A 20,673-nucleotide genomic window follows, 5' to 3' on the forward strand; every position below is an offset into this window, starting at 1 on the left:
ATAACAGTGGAATTTGCTGCATTCTTTCCCGATTCCTTTGGGGCTCTGGAATTTCAGGATCTGACTTCTTCTAATAGGGAATCTCTAGATGTGTTGTTTCAAATGCTGGTTTAAATAAAAAGAAAAAGCAGCAGCAATACTGCACATCACAATAGCAGGTTAAATATAGACATGGATTACAGAGCCATTGTTTTCACTCCTGCTAAATAAGACAGTACTCTTAAAACGGAACGCCACTTGACCTTTTGTGTCTCATCAGTCGGTGATTGTATTTAACTGGTGCAGGGAGGAAACATTTCCCCCTGGAACTGTCCCCTGTTGATATGACGATCACTACTGCTGGGTCACACCATGCACAGGAGGCAGAAACCCAGCACTCCAGAACACAAGAGGGATTTTGCAGCTCATGGAGGAGCTCTGTCCATGTCCCACAATGACACACGCTCTTTTTTCAACTTCTCTCAGCTTGTGCTCTCTGTTGGCAATCTCAAGTCACCACCAGTGCTCAAACATTCAAAAATTACTTACTTTGAAGTGGAAATTCTTGATGTGCAAAGCAAGAAGCAGATCTGCATTGTGGACAAGGTGAGTGTATTATTCCAGCACGCTGGGGCTGTGCCTGGTTCACACAGTGCCACTTCAGGGACTCTGTTTTCACTCTGTTGTGGTCTTATTCTGTAGTAGAAATACTTTCATTCTTTTCTCTGGGAGATACTCACAACTTCTCGTTAGTCACAATCCTTGGCTGTTTTTCTCCAGGATTTTTACAAATAATCCAAGACTGGTTTCTTTTAGACTTCCTGGCTGCTCTGTGGACTCAAGATATGTCCTTAGGCTGTCTCTTGACACTAGATTACAGTGTTTATTTCAGAGCATGATACTTAAACGTCTACTTCAGAATGGATATTCAGTTTTAATACATTTGTAAAGCTTAGCATCTCTGCAATGCTGTGGGTTCTTGTTGGTATCTAAATGTACTCAGCTGCGCCCTACTTATGGGATTGGGCAGGAAGCTGGCAATTTTTAAAATTTTTTATTTTTAAACAAAGGGTCTTAGCTAAGAGAGGTATGTTTTTTTAATAATGTGAATGAAAAAATATAAACTACAGTCAAATTGTATAAGTAGGATGAGAGGACTGGGTAGGAAGGAAGTTTACAACACAGTAAACAACAGCTGAAAAAATGCTTCCTAAATATTTTCATCACAGTTTTTGTGATTCATTGTCCCTCAGCAGAAAAGCTGGTCTCTTGCATGCCATGAAAATGGGAATCCTAATCTATTTAGATTATAGGATTTTTCAGTAACTTAGTAGAGTTTTGAGACTTACTGTTTTGCTAGAAGAAAAAAATAAAAATTCCCTTATCCTCACTGGCAACAGCTGGAACTGGTGGATAAGTTTGCTTCAGATGTTTAATTTAATGCCTTTGCAATATTCAGGGTGGAATACTACCAGATTTCTAGTGTTCTTGATTGTTTATAAAGGGTGTTTTTGCAACCTGTATGCCTAGTTAAAGGTAAATGTCTCATTTGTTCATTCTTAATGGGGCAAAATATTTTTTGAGATGTTTTTAATCTAGCCAAAGGGGAAATGTGCAAAATGGTCAAACCAATATGATGACTGTTAATACCAGTTCTAATGATAGTGTTTGCATTTATTTAATTTACTGAGGGATATTTACAGTTATTAAAAAGGGTTATCTAAATACTATACTATACCTTATGGTTTCGATCCAAAAAAAGACTGAGTCTGTTTCTTACTTTAAGCTTTCCTATAGTGTCATTAAAAGAAATACATTAACAGAAACAGAATTAGGTCAAGAGCTACATTTCAGGAATCCTTCCATGATGCACTGAAGAACGGTAGTCTGCTGGGACTATAGCAGACCTGCGTTTTAATCTTTATTCTGAATTTTGATGATCCTGAACCTTTTCTGCACCATGGTCTGCTACCATGGACTCTGCCCCTGTAGCAGTAGAAAGAGAGTTACAAGTGGCGATTGCGAAGTACTCTCTATATAGAGGTAAAATACACACAGAGGAGCAATAGCAGCTGTAAACTGAAAGCGTCTGCTCAGGAATCTGTGTTCAATTGACATAGCAAATGGCCAGCAGCAAGGACTTTTTTTTTTTTTTTTGGCACAGTACTAAGGGATTGGTGCAAGTATAGTGCAAGGCTGAGATTTCCAAGACTGCCTAAAGAATTTAGATTTTGAATGCACATTCACCTGGCTGTCTAAGCCCCTTAATTTGCTGGGATAATCCCTTCCTAAGGCAACCCTGAAAGTACGGAAGTCATATTTCTTACTTCTGTGAACACTTGTTAGTATTGGTGAACTTCATTTCAGTTGGTTATTAGAGCGAACAAGAGACCATTTTACTGGATTATGCATAATCTTCTGCTTAATTAAATATAACATTGATACAGACCCAACATGACACTTCTAATGCCCGTTTTCTATTTGTAAGATAATTATGGTTAGCTTCATTTCTTGGGGTTGTATGTAATTATTACTTGTCAGGATTTATAATAGGAGAGAATAGGAACCATAGATTTTAAAATGTATGTATTTACATTCTTATTGCATATTGTTAGTAGTTCAGACTATTATGATTTAGCAAACACATTTGTAATATTCTCAGATTAATAAATCTAAAGGGACAAACTATATTATAATGGCAGAGAGAAGACCCTTTTCTTTCTCCACCTAATGGAAAGTTAGGCAGAGTGATTAGATGATTAATGCTATGTGGTTAAATACCAGTCACTGCTTCCAGAGCATTAGCTTCTATGAGACTCTTGCATATGTCAGGAAAGGCAGAAAAAAAATATTGAAAGAAAGTAGTAGAAGAGGAAAACCCCTGACATTTTATCCCATAGTCATCCCCTCCAGGAGCTGGGTCTTGAAGAAAAATACCTAATCTTGCAAAAACTTGAAGTAAATTCACAAGAGTCAGCAACAGTGGCAGTTCATTTTGCACATGCGTACTTTGAACATAAAATTCTTTATAGGAGTATAATTTCTTCTATTTAATATTGCCAACCTACTCTGGGGACCTTCTCTGCTATGGATATGACATTATGCAAGCAGTTTGGTGCACACGAGCTTTTCCAGTGAGTTACTTAAAGAATTTAAAAGAGAAATGATAACAGTGTGAGATCTTTCTCCCCAGATTTGCTCTTGGTACAGAAATTAATCCTGAGGTGAGATGTCATGGAGAAGAGGCTTCAGATTTTGGGGATGGGGAGAGAAGAGAGGAAACTATCAGTACTTAAAGGGGGCTTATAAAAAAGATGGCGGCAAACTTTTTAGCAGGGCCTGTTGTGACAAGACAAAGGGGAATGGCTTTAAACTAAAGGGGGGTAGATTCAGACCAGATATGAGGAAGGAATTTTTTACGCTGAGGGTGGTGAAACACTGGCACAGGTTGCCCAGAGAGGTGGTGGATGCCCCATCCCTGGAAACATTCAAGGTCAGGTTGGACGGGGCTCTGAGCAACCTGATGTAGTTGAAGATGTCCCTGCCCACAGCAGGGGGGTTGGACTAGATGACCTTTAGAGGTCCTTTCCAACCCAAACATTTTCTTTTCTATTCTATTCTATTCTATTTTATTCTATTCTATTCTATTCTATTCTAAACACAAACCTGTCTCAAAAATTTTTTTCCAGTTATTCTACAAAATGTCCCCAAACTACTTCTGGCAGGACAGCAGGCACTGGCGATTTATAGACAAAAGGGGGCTACCTTTGACAGTTGGAGAAAGGCTTCAAAAAGGAGTTAGTAGGGAAAGCTAATTTAAACCTAGGCTACGACCCCGTCCATCTGTCCTTAAAAGCAGTATATAAATGCCCAGGAGTTACCCTGGGACTGTACTCATGTGAGCAAAGGTATCTGCACTCTGATGTGATGGCAGCAGGGGGACAAAAGGCACTGAGGTTTCAAGGAGATGTACGAGCAGCCTCCTGCTCTGCGCACTGCCCACAAGAGGGCAAGAGTCCAGGTGTGCGGGTCAGTTTGAATGACAGAGTCCTGTGTCTTCCTTCCGTCCCCGCTCCCCGGGGAGGCAGGCCGGTGTCCTCGCGCACAGCATGGCTCGGCTGTACTCAGAGCATCTTGCCTGACCTGAGATCCCTCTACGGCCTGGGAGAGGATTCCTCAGAACAGAAAGATGTTTACCGAAGCAGGCAAAGGCCTTACAAGAACTGGTGGCTGAAAGCCACAATTAGGCAAATTTAGCCAAGAAATTGGCCCATATTTTGACAGTCAGTCAAGGGGTGGTAAGTAACAGTTGGGCATATTGTGGGTGAATCTTCAGTCACTTCAACATGCAAATTGATGCTGCATTTTTTAACATGTTCTGTAGTTGAAACATGAGTCGTACAGCTTTCTTCCTCAAGGAGTAAAAGAAGTATTCAGCAAGGAATAAGTCTCTTCTTTGGCCAGTGTAAAACAGCAGATGAACCTAGATGATCACAAGTGCTTTTTTTCCTCACAATGTATTAATTTCTATGGAAGAAATTCCTGTCTGTCTCTAAAGAGGAGAAGGCATGTAATTAGTGATTCTTGTTAGAAAAGAGTCTAAAAATGTCTAAAATGTCTAAAAATGTCTAAAAAGAGTCCTAAAATGTCTAAGGATTTTGGCTCCCATATTACTTCCAAAAAGCTATAGAAAACAACTGAGCATGCAAAATTCATCAAGTCTTAAAAATGAAAGAAAAGAATTCCTTTTTGTATTTTTTAACAGATAATTCACATTTTTCATCGTCAACCACAACTTATGAAAAATACATAGCTACTCAAAAACTGTTTTACTTGTACATTATTCCAAAAGCCTGATGTAGGTTAGTTTTAAAGTTATGGATGTGCAGTGATTTGATTTATAAATGCTGTTAAGGCAACTCATAACTGTTTCTGTTACAGCATTCATTGTATAATATTTTTTTCTTCAAATTAACTTGTAGTAAAATGCATTTTCCCACAAACATAGTGCAATGTAGTTAATTTTGCATGAGTTGCTTTTAGGGCAGAAAGTGTTACACAATATAGTTTTTACAGAATAAATCACCTTTGGGGCAACCAGCAAAGAAAGCTTTTTCCCATCTGAGCCTCAGAGCTCAGTAGTTTCGTGCTATATGATTTTGCAAGTTAAGTTGTAAGCAGAGCTGCAAACTCAGGTTTTGGCTGCGATGCAGTGGCCCTCCTCTCCAGAAAACTTCTTAAGGCCTACAGAAGAGAGCTTGCTTCTTAAGGTGTGCAGGACAGAGCTTCTTCTCTTGGTGTGCTGCAAAGACGATGGAAGCTACTTTCCTACTGTTCCTTAAACCAGCCCTCCACGCACCCAGTGCTCTCTCCCACTGAAATCTCTTTGGAAAACCCAGTTACTGATAGCTTGTGGTTAACGATATATACTATAGGAATATTTAACTGTATGTTTGTGAGTGCAGACCTGCCATGCAATGCCTACAGTGAAACTCGTGAAGATTGTTATTTTTCTTAAATTAAAGGACCCTTGCAGAGGGCCTGTCCTTCTGTTACTCATTTTTGTCGCACCCAGCATGACACAAATCTGTGCATCAATCTAGTCACATACATATACAACTCTTCTTGCTGTTAAGTATTACACCGTATATGTATTACTACATCTTTTGCCAAAGATGAATTAGGGCTTATTCTGATTACTCTGAAAGGCTTGTCTGTGAAGGAGTTCACAAGAATTTTTGTTTGTAAAGCAACTAAAACAATAGTGTCCTTGTATCTGCACACTATGGTTTAGCAATACAATGGATTTACGCTGGCATGACAACAAAATTGGATGCATGCAGAAATGGCATCTCCAGTATCAGAAATCTATTACTCTTGACTGTGGGTTGCAGCTCTGTCACAGAAAGTGAACAGCCAAGAAGAACAGTCGTCACCAGCTCTCTTTTGCATAGTCATCTCTAGCAAATAAAAATAACTTCTCACATCATGACTTGGAGGTTAGATATACCACATTCATTTTAGGTGAGCAAATACAATCATTAAAGTAGGCAATGAAACTCTGCAAAGGAACTCTTTGCAGTACCAGGACATTGCCTTTTACATCAGACTCTCCTAATTTGCTTCATTTTAGGGAAGTATAGTAAAGAAGTCCTTTCCCAGGAAAGAGATGAATATTTTCATTGCCTTGTATAGTCTTTTTTTTCCTAAATCTTGCAATTTTAATATTTCACTTCACAGGAGTCTATATTCTTCCTTGTGGAGAATGAGCGGAACCTGTGCACTTCCACAGTGGCCTCATTTCATGCATAAGTTTTTTAAGATCATAATTTTTCTCATTCAAGCAATCTATTGTTAGAGGTGTCCTGCCTCTGATGCCTAAGGTGCCCAAAGGCATTGAATAACCAGCCGTGTCAAAGGAGGGGGCTTCCGTGGGAAGACCACATGTTGGTGCTGAGTCCCACAAACTGGGGATTCCCACAGCAATACAGGTGAAGGAACACAGGCACAAACTAGCTGGACAGAGGCTCATTGCTGTGGAAGTCCTCTTTTTAAATTCCTTTTGGAAGGAGGATTTCATAGTGTCTTGTGTCTTTTACTGTATGTTTTCACAGCATCCAGCACAACAGGGATCTGGTCCCTGCTGGGAGGCACTGCAAGAAAATACATTACATTTACAAACATGTTATAAAGTCTATGTGTTTTCTTGCCCGTCAGAATTGAATCTTATGCCTACCCCCCAGTGCTGGAGGTGATGACAATAGTATTTCCTTCCTCAGTTATTAGTTACACTTGGTAAAGTAGGTAAACATATTCAAATTCTGTTGCAGCAATGTGTTACACTCATTTCTTCCAGCTCTACTAGAAATTCACATCATTTTAATGTCAATATAGCTACAGATAGTTTCAGATGAAAAAAGGCAAGTAGACATATTAATTTTTGCTTGCTCTTTGCTGTCACCATTCTTGTTTCAATACGGCTTTTAATATGGAATACCTGGAGAAACGACCTTTGATTTATCTAGAAAAGAGAGACTGGAGAGGGGAGAAGCTGCTATCTTTAGGGCATTTAGCATTTGTAAAGGTACAATTTAAAGAATTACAGAAGCCACTACAGAAGACTAATGCTTCAGCTGATACTAATTTTCAAAGCTTAGAAGTGCCTTTAAATGACAGGTTTTATACATCTCTTATTTTAGATAGAAAAGTCTAAGCCTGGGGGGAAGAAAGAAAGAGTGAAATATAATAAATGATCCAAAAAATTTAAGCTTGTTTCAAAGTTCACTGAAAACAAGAGAATGAATTCTTGAGACACCAGTGGTGCTCCAGCTCTTCATGAACATAAGCCATTCTGGCCAACAGTAAAAGCCAGCTATGCTACCAGAGCAGTGAATATTGCCAAAAGTGTATCTGTAGAGACAGATTCCCAGCCAGTGTGAAAACGTCCTCTTTCCCAACAAAGTTATGACATTTTACCCCAGCTGCACATTTGCCTTATTGCATCAAAGATAATTCACAGATTATTGCAAATTATGAATATACTGGAACAATATAAGACCATAGGGAGCTGTAGGTGTTTTATTAGTCTAATAGTTAATCAGCACAACCCATGATGGAAATTTAGGTGTATAATGGCATCTCATATAGGCATTATTGTAGCATTAAAATACTCCTGCCCGTGATTTATTGGTCCATCAGAACATGCTTCAAGTTCTTTCTGAAATCAGACCTGTGATTCTTCACAAAATACCAGAGCCATGTAGTAATGGATCTATAAATATCTAACAGTATATATTAATACTATCTTTATAACATATCTGCCTATGTTTAAACAATTTTGGATTTTAATAAGTCCTTAAAATGCAAGCTTTCCTTTTTTAATATATACAGCCCTTGTACTACAAGAGAACAAATTGTGGCAGTCAGAGAATCTGTACCAGAAGTACAGCAAGCATCTCTTCATTGCACTTGGTATGGTGAAAAGTACTTAGATTTCTCACTGACCTGATGACGTCTAATTGTTCCCATGTATCACCCTCGTTTCCCATTCCTGTCTGCCTCTCAGCTTCATACTTCCCCTCATGGGCCACAGGGGGCTTGCTGTCTCTCCAACTTTCCCTGCCTGCTCTCCCCAACGTAACTTTGGACCTACTGGCCAAATTTAAACACATCTGAAAGAGAGAAAAAAAAAAAAGGCTCAAAAGATTACTAAGTTCCTGCTTGTCTGATGGAAGCTGGTGGCTGGGCAGCATAGTGTTTCAGAGCAGGGAGGACAGGCAGAGTGCAGCCTTCACCCCTGCCGTACACCAGCAGCCAGCTGTCGGCTCAGCACGCGCATTCTGACTGGGCAATCAGCAAGTGCACGGCAGCAAAACAGCCCCAGTTTCTCGCCCGGTGGAAACATCATAGGAGACAGGGAAGGGATATCAGGCAGCTGGAAAAGGCTTCGGGGTCCTTTATTAGTAGAAAGTAAGGCCTTGTTAGCCCTGCTACTCATAGAACCACTTGTTTTGCCAATACGTGTTCTCCTGTGAATTTTCTTTTGAGTTGGTTGATCTCACTCTTGCTTTTTGTTTTCATACAGTCCCCCAAATAGTTTGTGACCATCCTGTGCTAAGTATTGTTTTGGTTTCTTGGGTGCACTGCTTGATTCTAAATGTTAGCAGTTTGCATAGGTATAAAAAAGCAAGCATTAATCTCTACAGCCATTTGATAGAGAAGGGAAGACAAATTCAGAGAGATTTCACAGCTAAACTATATGCTTAATCTGTGCTAGGACTGGCAATCAAAATCCAAACAAAACTCTAAACCCCACCTTCTTGAGAAGAACTGGTCAAAATTAGTTGTTTGGGGTTTTTTGGTTTGTTTGTTTTTTTGTTTTTTTTTTTTTAAAGTGCATATCCCAAATGTTGTTTTCTTTGCAAATTACAGCAAAAACAAATGAGTCTTGAATTTTTGATGAGGTAGAATTTGGGGAAGATTGTATTACAAATTAATATTGGAATATTTCAATCTGTTATGAAACAACAAATGTTTCCTTTTGAGTGCAATTTATTTTACAATTTAATAGTGCATTTATTTGAATATTATTTCCTATTGGGTTATTTTCCATGGCATGAGAGCCATGTGTTGTATTATTTTACACTATCATGATTGATGTGTCATAAAATAATGCAAAAGTAATGAAAGTTCCATACCGATGAGAAATAAAAGAAATGAAAATAGCACAACAAAATGAATTTTCAGCATGTTCATGAAGCAGGATTTTTAAAAAAAAATATTTCTATTTAATTTTTAAAATTTGAAGTCAATACAAACTTACACATTCAGAGTTTTGCCAGAACAATTCCATTTTCATGGTAGAAAAGTGTTGTGACAGAGGCTTCTTGACTGGTTCTGTTGTTAAGCTCTCAAGGTGAATACAACCACCTTACTCAGTTCCCTTTAACAAAAGGTCAGAAGGCACGGAGGCATGCCAGTCCTAGTCAGATTTGCTCAGAAATAGGTGAACCTGGTGAATTCTGTAAATTGAGAGATGGCCTGCACACCTTTTGTCTGCTAATGGATTGCATTCTCTTTACTTCCACTCTCATCTTTAGCAGAGGGAGAAAAAGCTCTTTCTGGTGTCTGACAGTTTTTCAGAAAATTTCTTGCAAAGGGAGAGGATTTTTTTTTTATATAAGTACCCAGCTAGCAGTACAAAACCAATATAACATCTTTAGAGATCTTTGGCTAGTGTAAATTGACATGACTGCACCCGGTAAGCATGTGGTTATGTGTATTCTTAGATAATTTGACCCATAGTCACTGGGAATATTAGTCAGTTGGATTATCTCATATGCCAAAGTTCATGTGACCACATAATAATCTAGGAGATTACTAGGCGATACAGCTCCCTGCTCACACATACTGGAACTGACTTGAGCTAAAACCATAGTTGTGAATACCTCTAGTTTCTGGAAAGACTGGCTTGAGATCAGAGCTGGCTCTTTAGTAGGCAGTTCACTGCAGTCTACCGAGTAAAATATTAAATTCCATATAAAGCCTTTGTGTAGTTGCTGACAACACTTGTCTAATATGTTGTTAATTCTATGTCATTTCCAGGGTGGGCTCATCTACTTGTATCTCTTTGGACATGACCAGCACACTGGTTCACCAGGCTAATAAGAGAGCAGTGTGGGACACACTGAGGGAGGTTACAGTAAAACAGTACCCAATTTCTAATATAGTCTTTGAAAATTAACAATAAGAAAAAGTAATCTGATCTAGAAGCCAAATGCACAAAACACGGCGATCAGTTAGAACAGGTGTTTTCCTGATTAACTTTCTGTGAAATGCTGCTGCTTTCTAATAAAACAGCATGGTCCCAAAGCAAGGACAGGGTGCAAAAGCAGTAATGATGAAGCATTTGTTGAGTGCTGAATTTGGAAATGACCTGGCTTTCCCATTAGCTGGTTATCTGTTTTGGGGTCAGATCCTCAGCTGCAATAAGCCGATGCCACCCTTTTGAACAAATTTACCCTGTCTGAAGATGGGTAAATTTGTGATTTAAATGTGTGTGTGATTAATGAGCAGCTGGAGTGGCAGAATTTCTGAATTTCTGCAATTATGGTAAATGACCGCCTATTGGAAAGTAGGTGACTCAGCAGTGCCGTGGTACTCACATGTCACAAAGAGAAAGAACATTCAAAGGGAAATGTTGAATGAAAGATCACTTATTTGCTAAAATTCTATTATTCAAATTCTTATTGATATTCTGCTAACCTCTAACCCCTAAAATAATTCTTTAGTGCAAGAACTGTGTGATGCAATTACATACAGATCACCAGATTTGTTATAATTCTTTGACTTATAAATGTGAAAGGTATGAAAGTGGGTAACTATCTGATTAGCTTCCACTCACAAAAGGCAATATTAAGTTCCCATAATATCTTCCACTTAGTGCTCTTCCTTGAGTCATAGCCTAAGTTACTAATATGGTATTTTACATCTTAAAAAGAAATGTGATACTTTGTGCATTGCTGCATAAAGGAAGGATAGAACTGGAATGGATGACCCAGAAGGTCCTTTCATTCTTGAATTCCTAAAAATTGAAAAGTTGCCTCGAATGGAAAAGTAAAAGTATTTTTGCTATGAAGGTACAGGAAAAACAGGACTTGAGGTTTTTAAATCATCCTTTTCTGAATGAAAAGTGTAATGAATGCAACCCACACCTGTAAAATCTGCATTTCTTCATAACATTTTTTTGTGAAGAAAAAGTAGTCTTGAAACTTACACATGATAGCAACTTACTAGAAAGTTAACTATATTTAAAATCTGGTGTTAGACTACAAGTTAAGAAGTTGGAGGGAAAACTGGCTTGACCATCAGACATAGAAGATATGTGCCAAGTAAAAGGTGGTTTTACAATGAAATCCACCTTGTTTTAAATAAACCAAGGGTGGTCTTTCACTCTGCTTTCCCTTTGTGTATTTGAAAAGTGCTGAGATAGAGGAAAAAGGAAGGTTATAACACTTTTCAGTAAGAATTTAAAAGAATAAAAGGAGAGTAAGACTAATAATTACAGTGAAATGTTCCAGGGTGGTTTATTCAGTTAGCACAAAGGGTAATAAGAGCAGATGCTGTTCCGGTCCTTACAATTCTTTAGCTCGTATTGATGTACAATGAAAAGAACAAAAGATAATTAATGATCTACGAAGAGGACGCACTTAGTAGTAAGTTGATGTCTCAGCATCCGTCTTCACATTGATCAATATTAGAATCTATAACTTCACCGGTTGTTTTATGAGGTCTTTTAAAAAAAGGACACAGAATTATCAAGATCATAAAAAAATGTATTTCATTCTTTTGTGGCTATAGCCTCATTATTCTGCCTGGGAAAGGACACTGCGATTCCTCTATGTCATAGCCCATTTTGAAGAGGAAGGTATTTGTGTTATTTTTCAACTTGCGATCTGTGTAGTTTCTCTCAAGTGGAAGGGTCCTTCCTTAAGCCAGCTGGCCCATAAAACAAATGCCTTCCTGCCCTCCTGGCTGGGTGTGTGCTCCCGGCCTTGCCTGGGCACATGCAGTGTGTGCCACGTACGGTGTGGTGCCACGCAGAGCTGCCAGACTGCGACTAACCAACCAAGTACATGCTCTGCCTGGGCCTGAGCTGGCAGGATTTAAACCAGCCTAAGGCAGCTTGGATGTACTCCGGCACAGCAGTGCTCTTGCTAATGAGCTCTGCCTCTCTCATAGGTGTCGTACAAAGCACGGTCCCCCGCAGCTCCAGCTACGTGGTTCAAGCACCAGCTTTGGATGTAGGGGAGGTTGTGTGTGATGGTTCACATCACACCACATGGATACACTCACTGGTTCCTCTGCTGCAGCAGGCCATTGTAAGCAGATCCCAGCAGGCACTTTGTAACTTTTAAACACCTAAGGCACGTGAATAGTTCTATAGGTAGACCTAAAACACAAGCTTAGACTAATTTTTTGATAACTAAAGTTAGGTGATATGAATCCCATGGCTGTCATAGCAGGATTTGGAGGGGAGAAAGCACTGAAAGCCTCAGGTTGAAAAATGGAAGAGGGATGTAAAGGTAGAGTTGCTAAGAAGGGCTGGACTAGAAATTTTGCACTGATGATTGAAAGCAGCGCTGCCCTGAAGTCAACACATACTCAGGGGTGCAGGAGATGGAGACCGTGGGCTCTGTTTTGAGCTGGTGCTGCTCTGTGAGCGTGCTCAGCTTAACAGTCTTTCAGCTTGCCTTGACTTAATCAGATGATCAGCTCTCCAGAGCACGGGTTGGCCCTGGCTACTCTTTCCCAGAACCCGGCATGCTGAGATGCAGATCTCCTGTAGGGATGCAGGCCCTGCAGTAATGCAGCTTATACTGTATTTAGATGGCCAGATGATCCTCCATCACAACGGAAAAGACCATCCCCGTCCTTGAGCTGGCAATGCCAGCTCTGGAAACCTGCACACCTGCCCTGCACTAGGACACATGACAGAGTTTGGTCTGCAGTCTTGTGTGCCGCGTGGTCGTTGCCAGCTAACAGCACTTGCATCCATATCTGACGGATTCTGGGCTCCAGACCTCACAGGTGTGAGATTACAAGGTGTGAGAAAGCAATTTCAGATATTTTTAGAGGTTTTGAAAACATACCCCCCCATCTCCCATATTCAAGTCCACAGTGACTATACACATTACAAGAAAAGGCACATGTAGACTATGGGAGATGTGCTGTTCTACTGGATGTTGCATGGAGTTAATACAGAAAAAATGTTTTCTTTCCTTTTTAATTGAGAAAAATAAGACAGCTTCTTCTATTGTTTCCTGTAGCAGGGAAGAAAAGGGACCCAGCTGGCTTCAGGAACTCCAAGGACAATGTCCTTCTCCCGGCCCAGTACTGTTCAATGTGGTTTGGATGCAACACAGACCTTGGTGATGTCAGGGAGGGGAAAAGGGTACGTCCTTGGTTTCAAGGAGTCGAGCCCCTGATTTGGGTGGAGTTGGCATCGCTTAGCAGGTGCATCAGAGAGACAAGTCAGGGTTTGAGTAGAGGTTCACTTAGAGCAGCTTCTGCAAATAAGGACTTTTCCAGTGGCCAGTAAAACCCTCTGTAACTGTGGAAAAGAAGGCGTTCTCGTCTAAACCCAAAGAAAAAACTAGGAATAATCTGAACTTTACACACCATTTAGCACAGGTATCGTTTTACAGCTTTAGATCATTGAAATCTGTATTGAGCTCTCTGCCTGTTCATATTATTTATTACTGGAAACAAGTTGGCTTACTCCTAAGCACTAATGGCATGTATATTGCATATTTTCATGGGGTGTCAAATTATATAAGAGCCAAACTTTTCTTTCTGTACTGATCTGTTGCTTTTGAATCAGCAATTTTATTTTCTTACATGAGTATTTCTCCAGATTCAGTCTTTTCAACAAAACAACCTATGTTAAGGTGCTGACTGATCTCTACTAGCAGAATTTCTTATTTTTTCTATTTTTTATGCATGGTTATTGTCACGATTCACTAATATCACTAATAAGTAAAATAGATAAATATCACTAATCACATTTGGAAGAAGTGGGGCTACAGGCTAAAGATGGTGCTAAGATCTGAGCAAGGCTCAGTAACTCGATTAATGCTTAAGCAATGAGTTCTAACTAATGCAATGAAAGAGGAATCAGAATGCCCAGCAAACCCCATAGAAATTGTTAGGTGGGAAGAGACAGACAAGCTTCTGCAGCGCAGAACTGTTGTGTTCCTGTGTAACTGCCAAAGAGGCTATGCCAGGCAACTGCTGCATTCTGGTTAGTCAGGGAAGCTGGAGATGGAGTGAACCAGGTGATGAGTGCCCAGCCAGGGAAAATGGTGCCATGCCTGTTTCTCTACCTCAGCCCAAAGAAATTCCGCCGCTCCTCAAGATTTTTCTGTATGTCACCACCACTTCATAGTGGAATTAGCCTATGCTGTGCAGGTGCCTAAAGTCTCCAAGGAAGGTGGTTTTCTGCATTCTGCTGTCTGATTGCAGCGATGAGGTCTCTCACTAGAGCCAAAGCAGATCCCCATGGTTAAGACACAGTTCAATTTACTTCTCCATCTCTGTGCTTAAATGAACAATATAGAATATTAAATCAGTGTCAACTGCAAAGGGATAGTCTTGTTAAGACCCGATCCTTGCCTCTTGCCACCTCGACCTCAAGCTCAACATACTACTTCCTGAAGTGTTCCATTGCCTTTTCTTGTACTTCTAAGTCTTTTGCTCTAGTAAATTCTGTGTTTCTCAGATACGTTGTACAAAGTGTATTAAGAAATCAATATACATAATAAAATAGAGCCTAAAAGGCCTCCAGACTGCCATCTGACACTGTGACACCTGAATTGCTTCAGTGCACATGAACAACAGCATGCAGAAGAAAATTCATTTCAGGCAGAAAGGACAGAACCTGCCACCTTTGCTAGTGGCCCCTCAGGAAAACCCTTTCATGTCTCTAAGAGCCAGGCCCCAGCATGCTTGGACCTAACGTTAAAGCTAACCCTTCAAGTTGTCCCACTGGTTTGATCTTGGGGGCAGTTATTGCCTCAGGCAGGGCCAGCAGCTTTCCCTCTTGACCCTTGGGATTTTACCCTTCCATTGGCCAAGCAGAGGTGGCCCAGGTAATGTGTAAATAAAATGTGGACAATCCTTAATAACATATCAATATGTGAGAGGAAATTTGCTGATTTGCTTCATTATTGCTTAAGGAACTTGCAGACAAATTGAATCATCTCTTCATTAGAGGAGGGGAGAAGGGATTCCAGAGTGAAGAAGACAGAAAAATTAATCTGCATGCATTTTGTTTTCTTTTCCAGGTACCTCCATCATCTACCCTTCTTGATGTGAAACACAAATTTCACAAAGCATGTAAGTACTATGGCTAGCAGGATGGAGGCATGGTTAGAGGCCTTTCAGCTTGGAAAAACTAACATTTATTTTTCATGAAATTTCGCATGAAAACCGAGACTGGCTTGACAGCTCCAGTGCTAAATAAGAGCAAGTGTTTGGACTAAGGTTCTACTGTAGCTATCGCAGATGTGAGAGGCTGGAAGGAGAGGACTGCATAATTTATCGCTGCCAGCCCATGAGGGGCAATACTTTTTCTATCCTCTTTTTAACATTACACAGTGTCAATTCAAGACCACAACTGCATTTGCCCTCACAGTGTTATATTAGATAAGCTTTGATAACATTAGACTGCTTCAATCTGGCCATAAACAAACCATGTAGATCAAATAACTACTGTAGTGGGGAACTCGAGTACAGAGTGATTAAATGACTTATCTGGGATCATGCAGGCAATCTGACAGACTTCTCAACTGACTCAGCCATGTCCAGTTCCTTAATGGTCAGGGCAACCTCCCTTTCTTCTAGTACCGTTTTTTGTTTTTCATATCCATGAGGAGGGGAGAAAATAGTGGGGGAAAAGGTAATTTTTGCACATACAGACTGCAGATATGGACCTTGTACGTGAGAAGAGATAAGAGCAATCATACTCGAAAATCCTTCTTTTCTTCCTGCCAGAGAACAGAGCAGTTTTGCTGAATGCTTCCTTTCTGCCTCCTCCTTCAGCCCTTACTAGAGGGAGGTGGTTGGAAAGGTGGGAGAAAGAGCAATGAAAGTAGCCAGGCACCAAAGTTTGACGGCATTTACTGTTATCCACTGAATTGCTGGTCAGGATTTCGGGGAGTGGGGCCAAATGTACCTGAAACCTACAGGATGTATATGTGTGTATAGTGTGCCTTGAGTTCTGAAATGCTAAAATACTGCTGTATCTGTGTTTGTAGAGATCCTAACTGTGCCACCTTTGCTCCTAGACTGAGAAATGTTTCTCTCACTCCTGCCTGTGGGAAGTAAAGGGCTACTTATGCTGAGGACTGGTAACCTTGAGTGTCACCCACATTTGAGATATGCAGGTCTAGGCAAGGCCTATTAACTTGAACTGGGCTTCTTAGAACTGCAAAGCTATTTAGTTGAGTAGAAAAAGATGCAAGAAGAATTGAGGGTTGGGAGTGAAGGCCAGAGAAACTCAAATTAGGAATGAGGCATTTGGTTCCTAAAGACGGGACCATTTACTGTTGGAGTAGGGAGTAGGCATCTTAGATGATGGTCTTTCATTGTTTTTACAAAAAAAGGTGTATTCGACTAAAGGCTAGATGCCTTTTGCAAAAAAAAAGCTTTAGTCAGACACTAATACTGAGTTCAGAGTAGGGTAAGTAGAAGAAATATTATGCTTCTCCTCTGTCCTTAGAATCTTATAAAACACTAAAGCTGAAGGCTTCTGTGGTTGCACAAAGGTTCAGTTGATGAAGCAAAAGGCTGTTGACCTGTCTGCTCCAAAACTACTTGTTTTCACTCCCTGTAAGGGCTTGTAAAATGCAAAATGGTAAAAGTTCAAAACCCCCACAGCTGAATAGGAAAAGACTAAGTGCATAAGTTTTAATATTTCAATAAGAGTTTGTCCTCCCACCAGTTTGTGAAATGCAGTGCATTTCTGCCTAGACTCTCTTAAATCAATTGAAACTGGATTTATACTGATGCAGCTTAAATCAGTTGAAGATCACTGGTACAGAGGTTTATGCCAATTTAACTGTAATGAGGTTTTTAATGGATGTGGGCTAAAATGGTACAAGTCTGTATAAGCCATTTTAATGGCACCTGTTTTCATATTTAGAGGTACCTTACTCCTCAAATACTCCCAGTGATGTAAGTGGAACTGAGTATAAAGGAAGACAGTAAGCAATACAACAAAGCACGATACAAATCGTGAACCAGAACTCTGACAGTACAGTGTTTTACAGCACATGAAAGGGCTGGCATGTGCCTTCAGTGCTTTTTCAGTTTTCAATTTTTTAGTTCAATTCCCACCATTCCCAGGAGCACACTGTGTCAGTGTCCTGTGTCCTTTCTTTCCATTCCAGCTCATTGCTTTGATCTCTCTTTTCCAGTTCAGCCTGGATGTTGTTGTCTCATGAGGTTCCCCCCTCCTCCTCCTTTCCCACTTGCAAAAAACAAACCTTTCCTTTTTTCGCTTCATATAGTTTGGAGGATGACAGCTTACAGAATACAGTTCTTTTAGGCAAGAGCTGAGAAGGGGCTGAAGCTGATCTGTGGATGCCTTTGGTTAGCATGCTATTTTGTACTAGCTCATGCATTCATTTCTGTCATTTCGTGTGTGCCAGACTCACACGTTCCCCTATAATCTCTTGCTAAAACACACTCCTACGCACACCCCCTTACAGTCTCCCTGTCTTCGTACATTCTCCTTTGATCACCCATGCAATTAAGCTTTCTCCTTAGCTGGTATCTTGTCAGCCCTTCAGTGAGAGGAACCCCTGTGCAGCAATTTCACAAGCATCATCTCTGTCACTGATCAGTTTTCGCTCCCTGATTCAAGAAAGGAGGAAAAAGACTGAATTATGAATTGCAGCACAGGAGGCTGTTAATCATTAAAATAAAAGAAATGGGATATAAGTGACACATAACGTGTTACTGCTCAGCAGTTTCTAAGTCAGTCAAACATTAGTTTGGATCTGTGTTTATACGAAAGGCAGAATATGGACTTAGAAGTCCAGGAACAAATACTGCAATACTCCTCAGCCCTCACTTCAGCAAAACTGTCTCTACTGAAACAACCCCAGCAAAGCCTAACCCTGTGCTTTCTATGGCACTGAGTTCAGGGAGGCAATCCCAGTTTTCTCTCTGGAGATTCAGGGATCTATGAGCTCTTAGTGGAGAATAACCAATTAAGGCAAACTGCCATATCCATGGGAATTCAAAGGCTTTCTCCAGACTGAAGATCACTGTTTTGAATCAGCCCCTGGTCGCTGTAGCCACTGCCCCTGGCAGGGACTGGCAGCACCAACCAGGGTCAGCACAGAACAGCAGTTTCCCTGTTGCAGCCTTTCAGCCATCGTCTCTACAGGGGCTTTCTGTAACAGATGTTAGATCCAGGCTGTCACGCTTAATAGCAAACATCACACCTGCCCACCATGAATCTGTCTAATCCTTTTTAAACCTATTTACAGTTTGACCTCAGTAAAATCCTCTGGGAAGGAGTTCCACAATATAAGTATGTTGAGGACAAAAATACGTCTTCTATAGTGGCATCATACAAATGTCTACACGTCTACTGCTTCATATTTTCTGCCTGAAATTGAGTGGCAGCTGAGTGCCTGGGTGTTACTGGCCATCACACTGTACTATCTAAGGTATGGTCAAAGAAACCTCAATCAAATTGGTGCTGCGCACTAGGTGACTTTACTACTATTTTCTTCATTCCTTTGGCTAGGTGGCAGAGGGTGAAACCAAGCCAAAAACTAAGTGTATAAGAAGGAATTCTTTTGTCCCATTTTCTCAGCTGCTTATAATGAGTTAGGTACCTGGCGCTTTCTTTATAAAGATTATGTTTTCAATGGGGAAAGAAATACCTTGTAGGCTAAACTTCGCAAGCTCTTGCCCTTGGCCATAACTCTTCACCTTTAATTTATTTTTATCTTTGCAAAATGTATTGGACTGGTGGGGGAGGAAATCTTACAGATAGAAAATTAAAAACTGTAATAATAATGCTAATTCAAGTATCATATAACTAAAATAAAATACCTCTAGAACAGGTAATATAGTGGAGTCAATGGTCGTTAAATACTTTCAAGGTTACTGCACAAAAGTTGCTGAAAAAGCTCTTGAAAGAAGAGGAAGAACAGAAAGAAGAGGGGGGAATAAGATCTCATCAATGCTGTAACAAACTCATGGATGCAACCTCCTGCACAAGAAGGTAGCATAACTAGAGCTACTCTTTGAAGTCAGAAGAGTGAGCTTAGGGAGGCCAGAAATTGCCCTCTAGGCAGAAGGAGCAGGCAGGGAAGGAAGGGCAGATGGGAGGAAGCCTGGCGAGGGGTGGAAGGAAAAAGGGAAGTTGAAGAGAGAACTGAAAACATCACGTGCAGAATATCCCAGTCTGCAGAGGGGAATGAGGTGCTCAAGGAGTAAGGAATATTACAAGCTGCCAGCTGTCCCAATAAACTAAAAAATAAAAATAATAATAAAAATTATAAACAATAAAAAAATTTCCCCCCCCCCCTCCTAATCCTTCAGCTCCAAAATTGCAGGCTCCCCCATCTAAGCTAACAGATGTTACGTAGGGTATTTTAAATAAAGAATGTCAATGAAAGTAAATCATTAAGAAAGAAATTGTCAGTAGATGGCATTCAAGAATAAATAGCATCATTTCTGGACACTATGAAACTTTAGAAGTCTGCTATACCATCTTCCAGCCGCTTCTTACAGGTATTTCTATAGCAATCCTAAGAGTTATGTTCCCTGGAAAACCACTGAGATATTTTCTGTTGCTTTCCTCTAGAGAGAGGACAAGGAGAAAGACAGTGCAATTCCTTCTTCATGGTGGGGACCAATCTCTTTTTTAGCCTCCTCCTTACAGGCTGTAGGGCAGTGTGTTAGGATGCATTCATCTGCCAGATTTTACCTACTGCTCTCATCCTGCGTGTTCCCCAGAAGCCGTAGGAGAACAGGCAGCCCCTTAGATGTCATCACCCTCCAGGCCACCTGGTCAGAGCGTACCCGGTCTGACTCCCTGCACAAAAGCAAGATCAGAAGCTCCTGTGCAGGCCCATCCAACACGCCATTTCACTGAGTCTATCAAACACTCCCGCTGACTTCCACGTGCCTTGAATAAGATCTTTATTGCTGAATGCACGGAGATACCTTACAACCTCAGAGGACAAACATAAGCAGAAGTACCACATCACACAATTCTTTTCCAGCTGCACGGGAGGCCTCTGCATATTCTCCCTCCTTCCCTTCTCAGAATGACCTGTGACTGCCTCCAGCTCACTTCTCCCCCAGTTGCTGTCAGTAGTGCTCAGCTCAGCCAGCGCTGAGCAGCTGGAAGGAGAGCAGCATTTTAAAACCAACAGGTTATTTTTCACCCAAAACCCTGAAGCAGATCTTCAAAATGCAGAACAGTGGAAGCCAAGCTGACCTGGTGAAGAGCAAGGAGAAGAATCTCTCATTGCTTAAAAATCACAAAGCAAGCCTTGTGAGAGGAGCTGAAGGCACATGAGGTACTAAAACTAATCCTTTAGCGGAGGAGGTCCTCTTTCTTTTCTCCTTTCCAAAAAGTCTGCTAAGGGTTTTCACGCTCTGAAT

General features: G+C 40.6%; 1 protein-coding gene across 1 annotated transcript in view; it reads left to right on the plus strand.

The window, feature by feature from the left end:
- The first annotated feature begins 263 nt into the window (after positions 1–263).
- TECRL (trans-2,3-enoyl-CoA reductase like) overlaps positions 264–20,673 on the plus strand; it is a 71,357-nt gene continuing 50,947 nt past the window's right edge. The window contains exons 1-2 of the mRNA XM_076337651.1: positions 264–585; positions 15,324–15,375. Of these exons, the coding sequence (XP_076193766.1) occupies positions 352–585; positions 15,324–15,375 (286 nt within the window). The 5' untranslated portion in view covers positions 264–351. The remainder of the gene's footprint in view (positions 586–15,323; positions 15,376–20,673) is intronic.

The sequence above is a fragment of the Aptenodytes patagonicus genome, chromosome 4 (assembly GCF_965638725.1).
Source record: "Aptenodytes patagonicus chromosome 4, bAptPat1.pri.cur, whole genome shotgun sequence".
NCBI classification, from domain to species: Eukaryota; Metazoa; Chordata; class Aves; order Sphenisciformes; family Spheniscidae; genus Aptenodytes; species Aptenodytes patagonicus.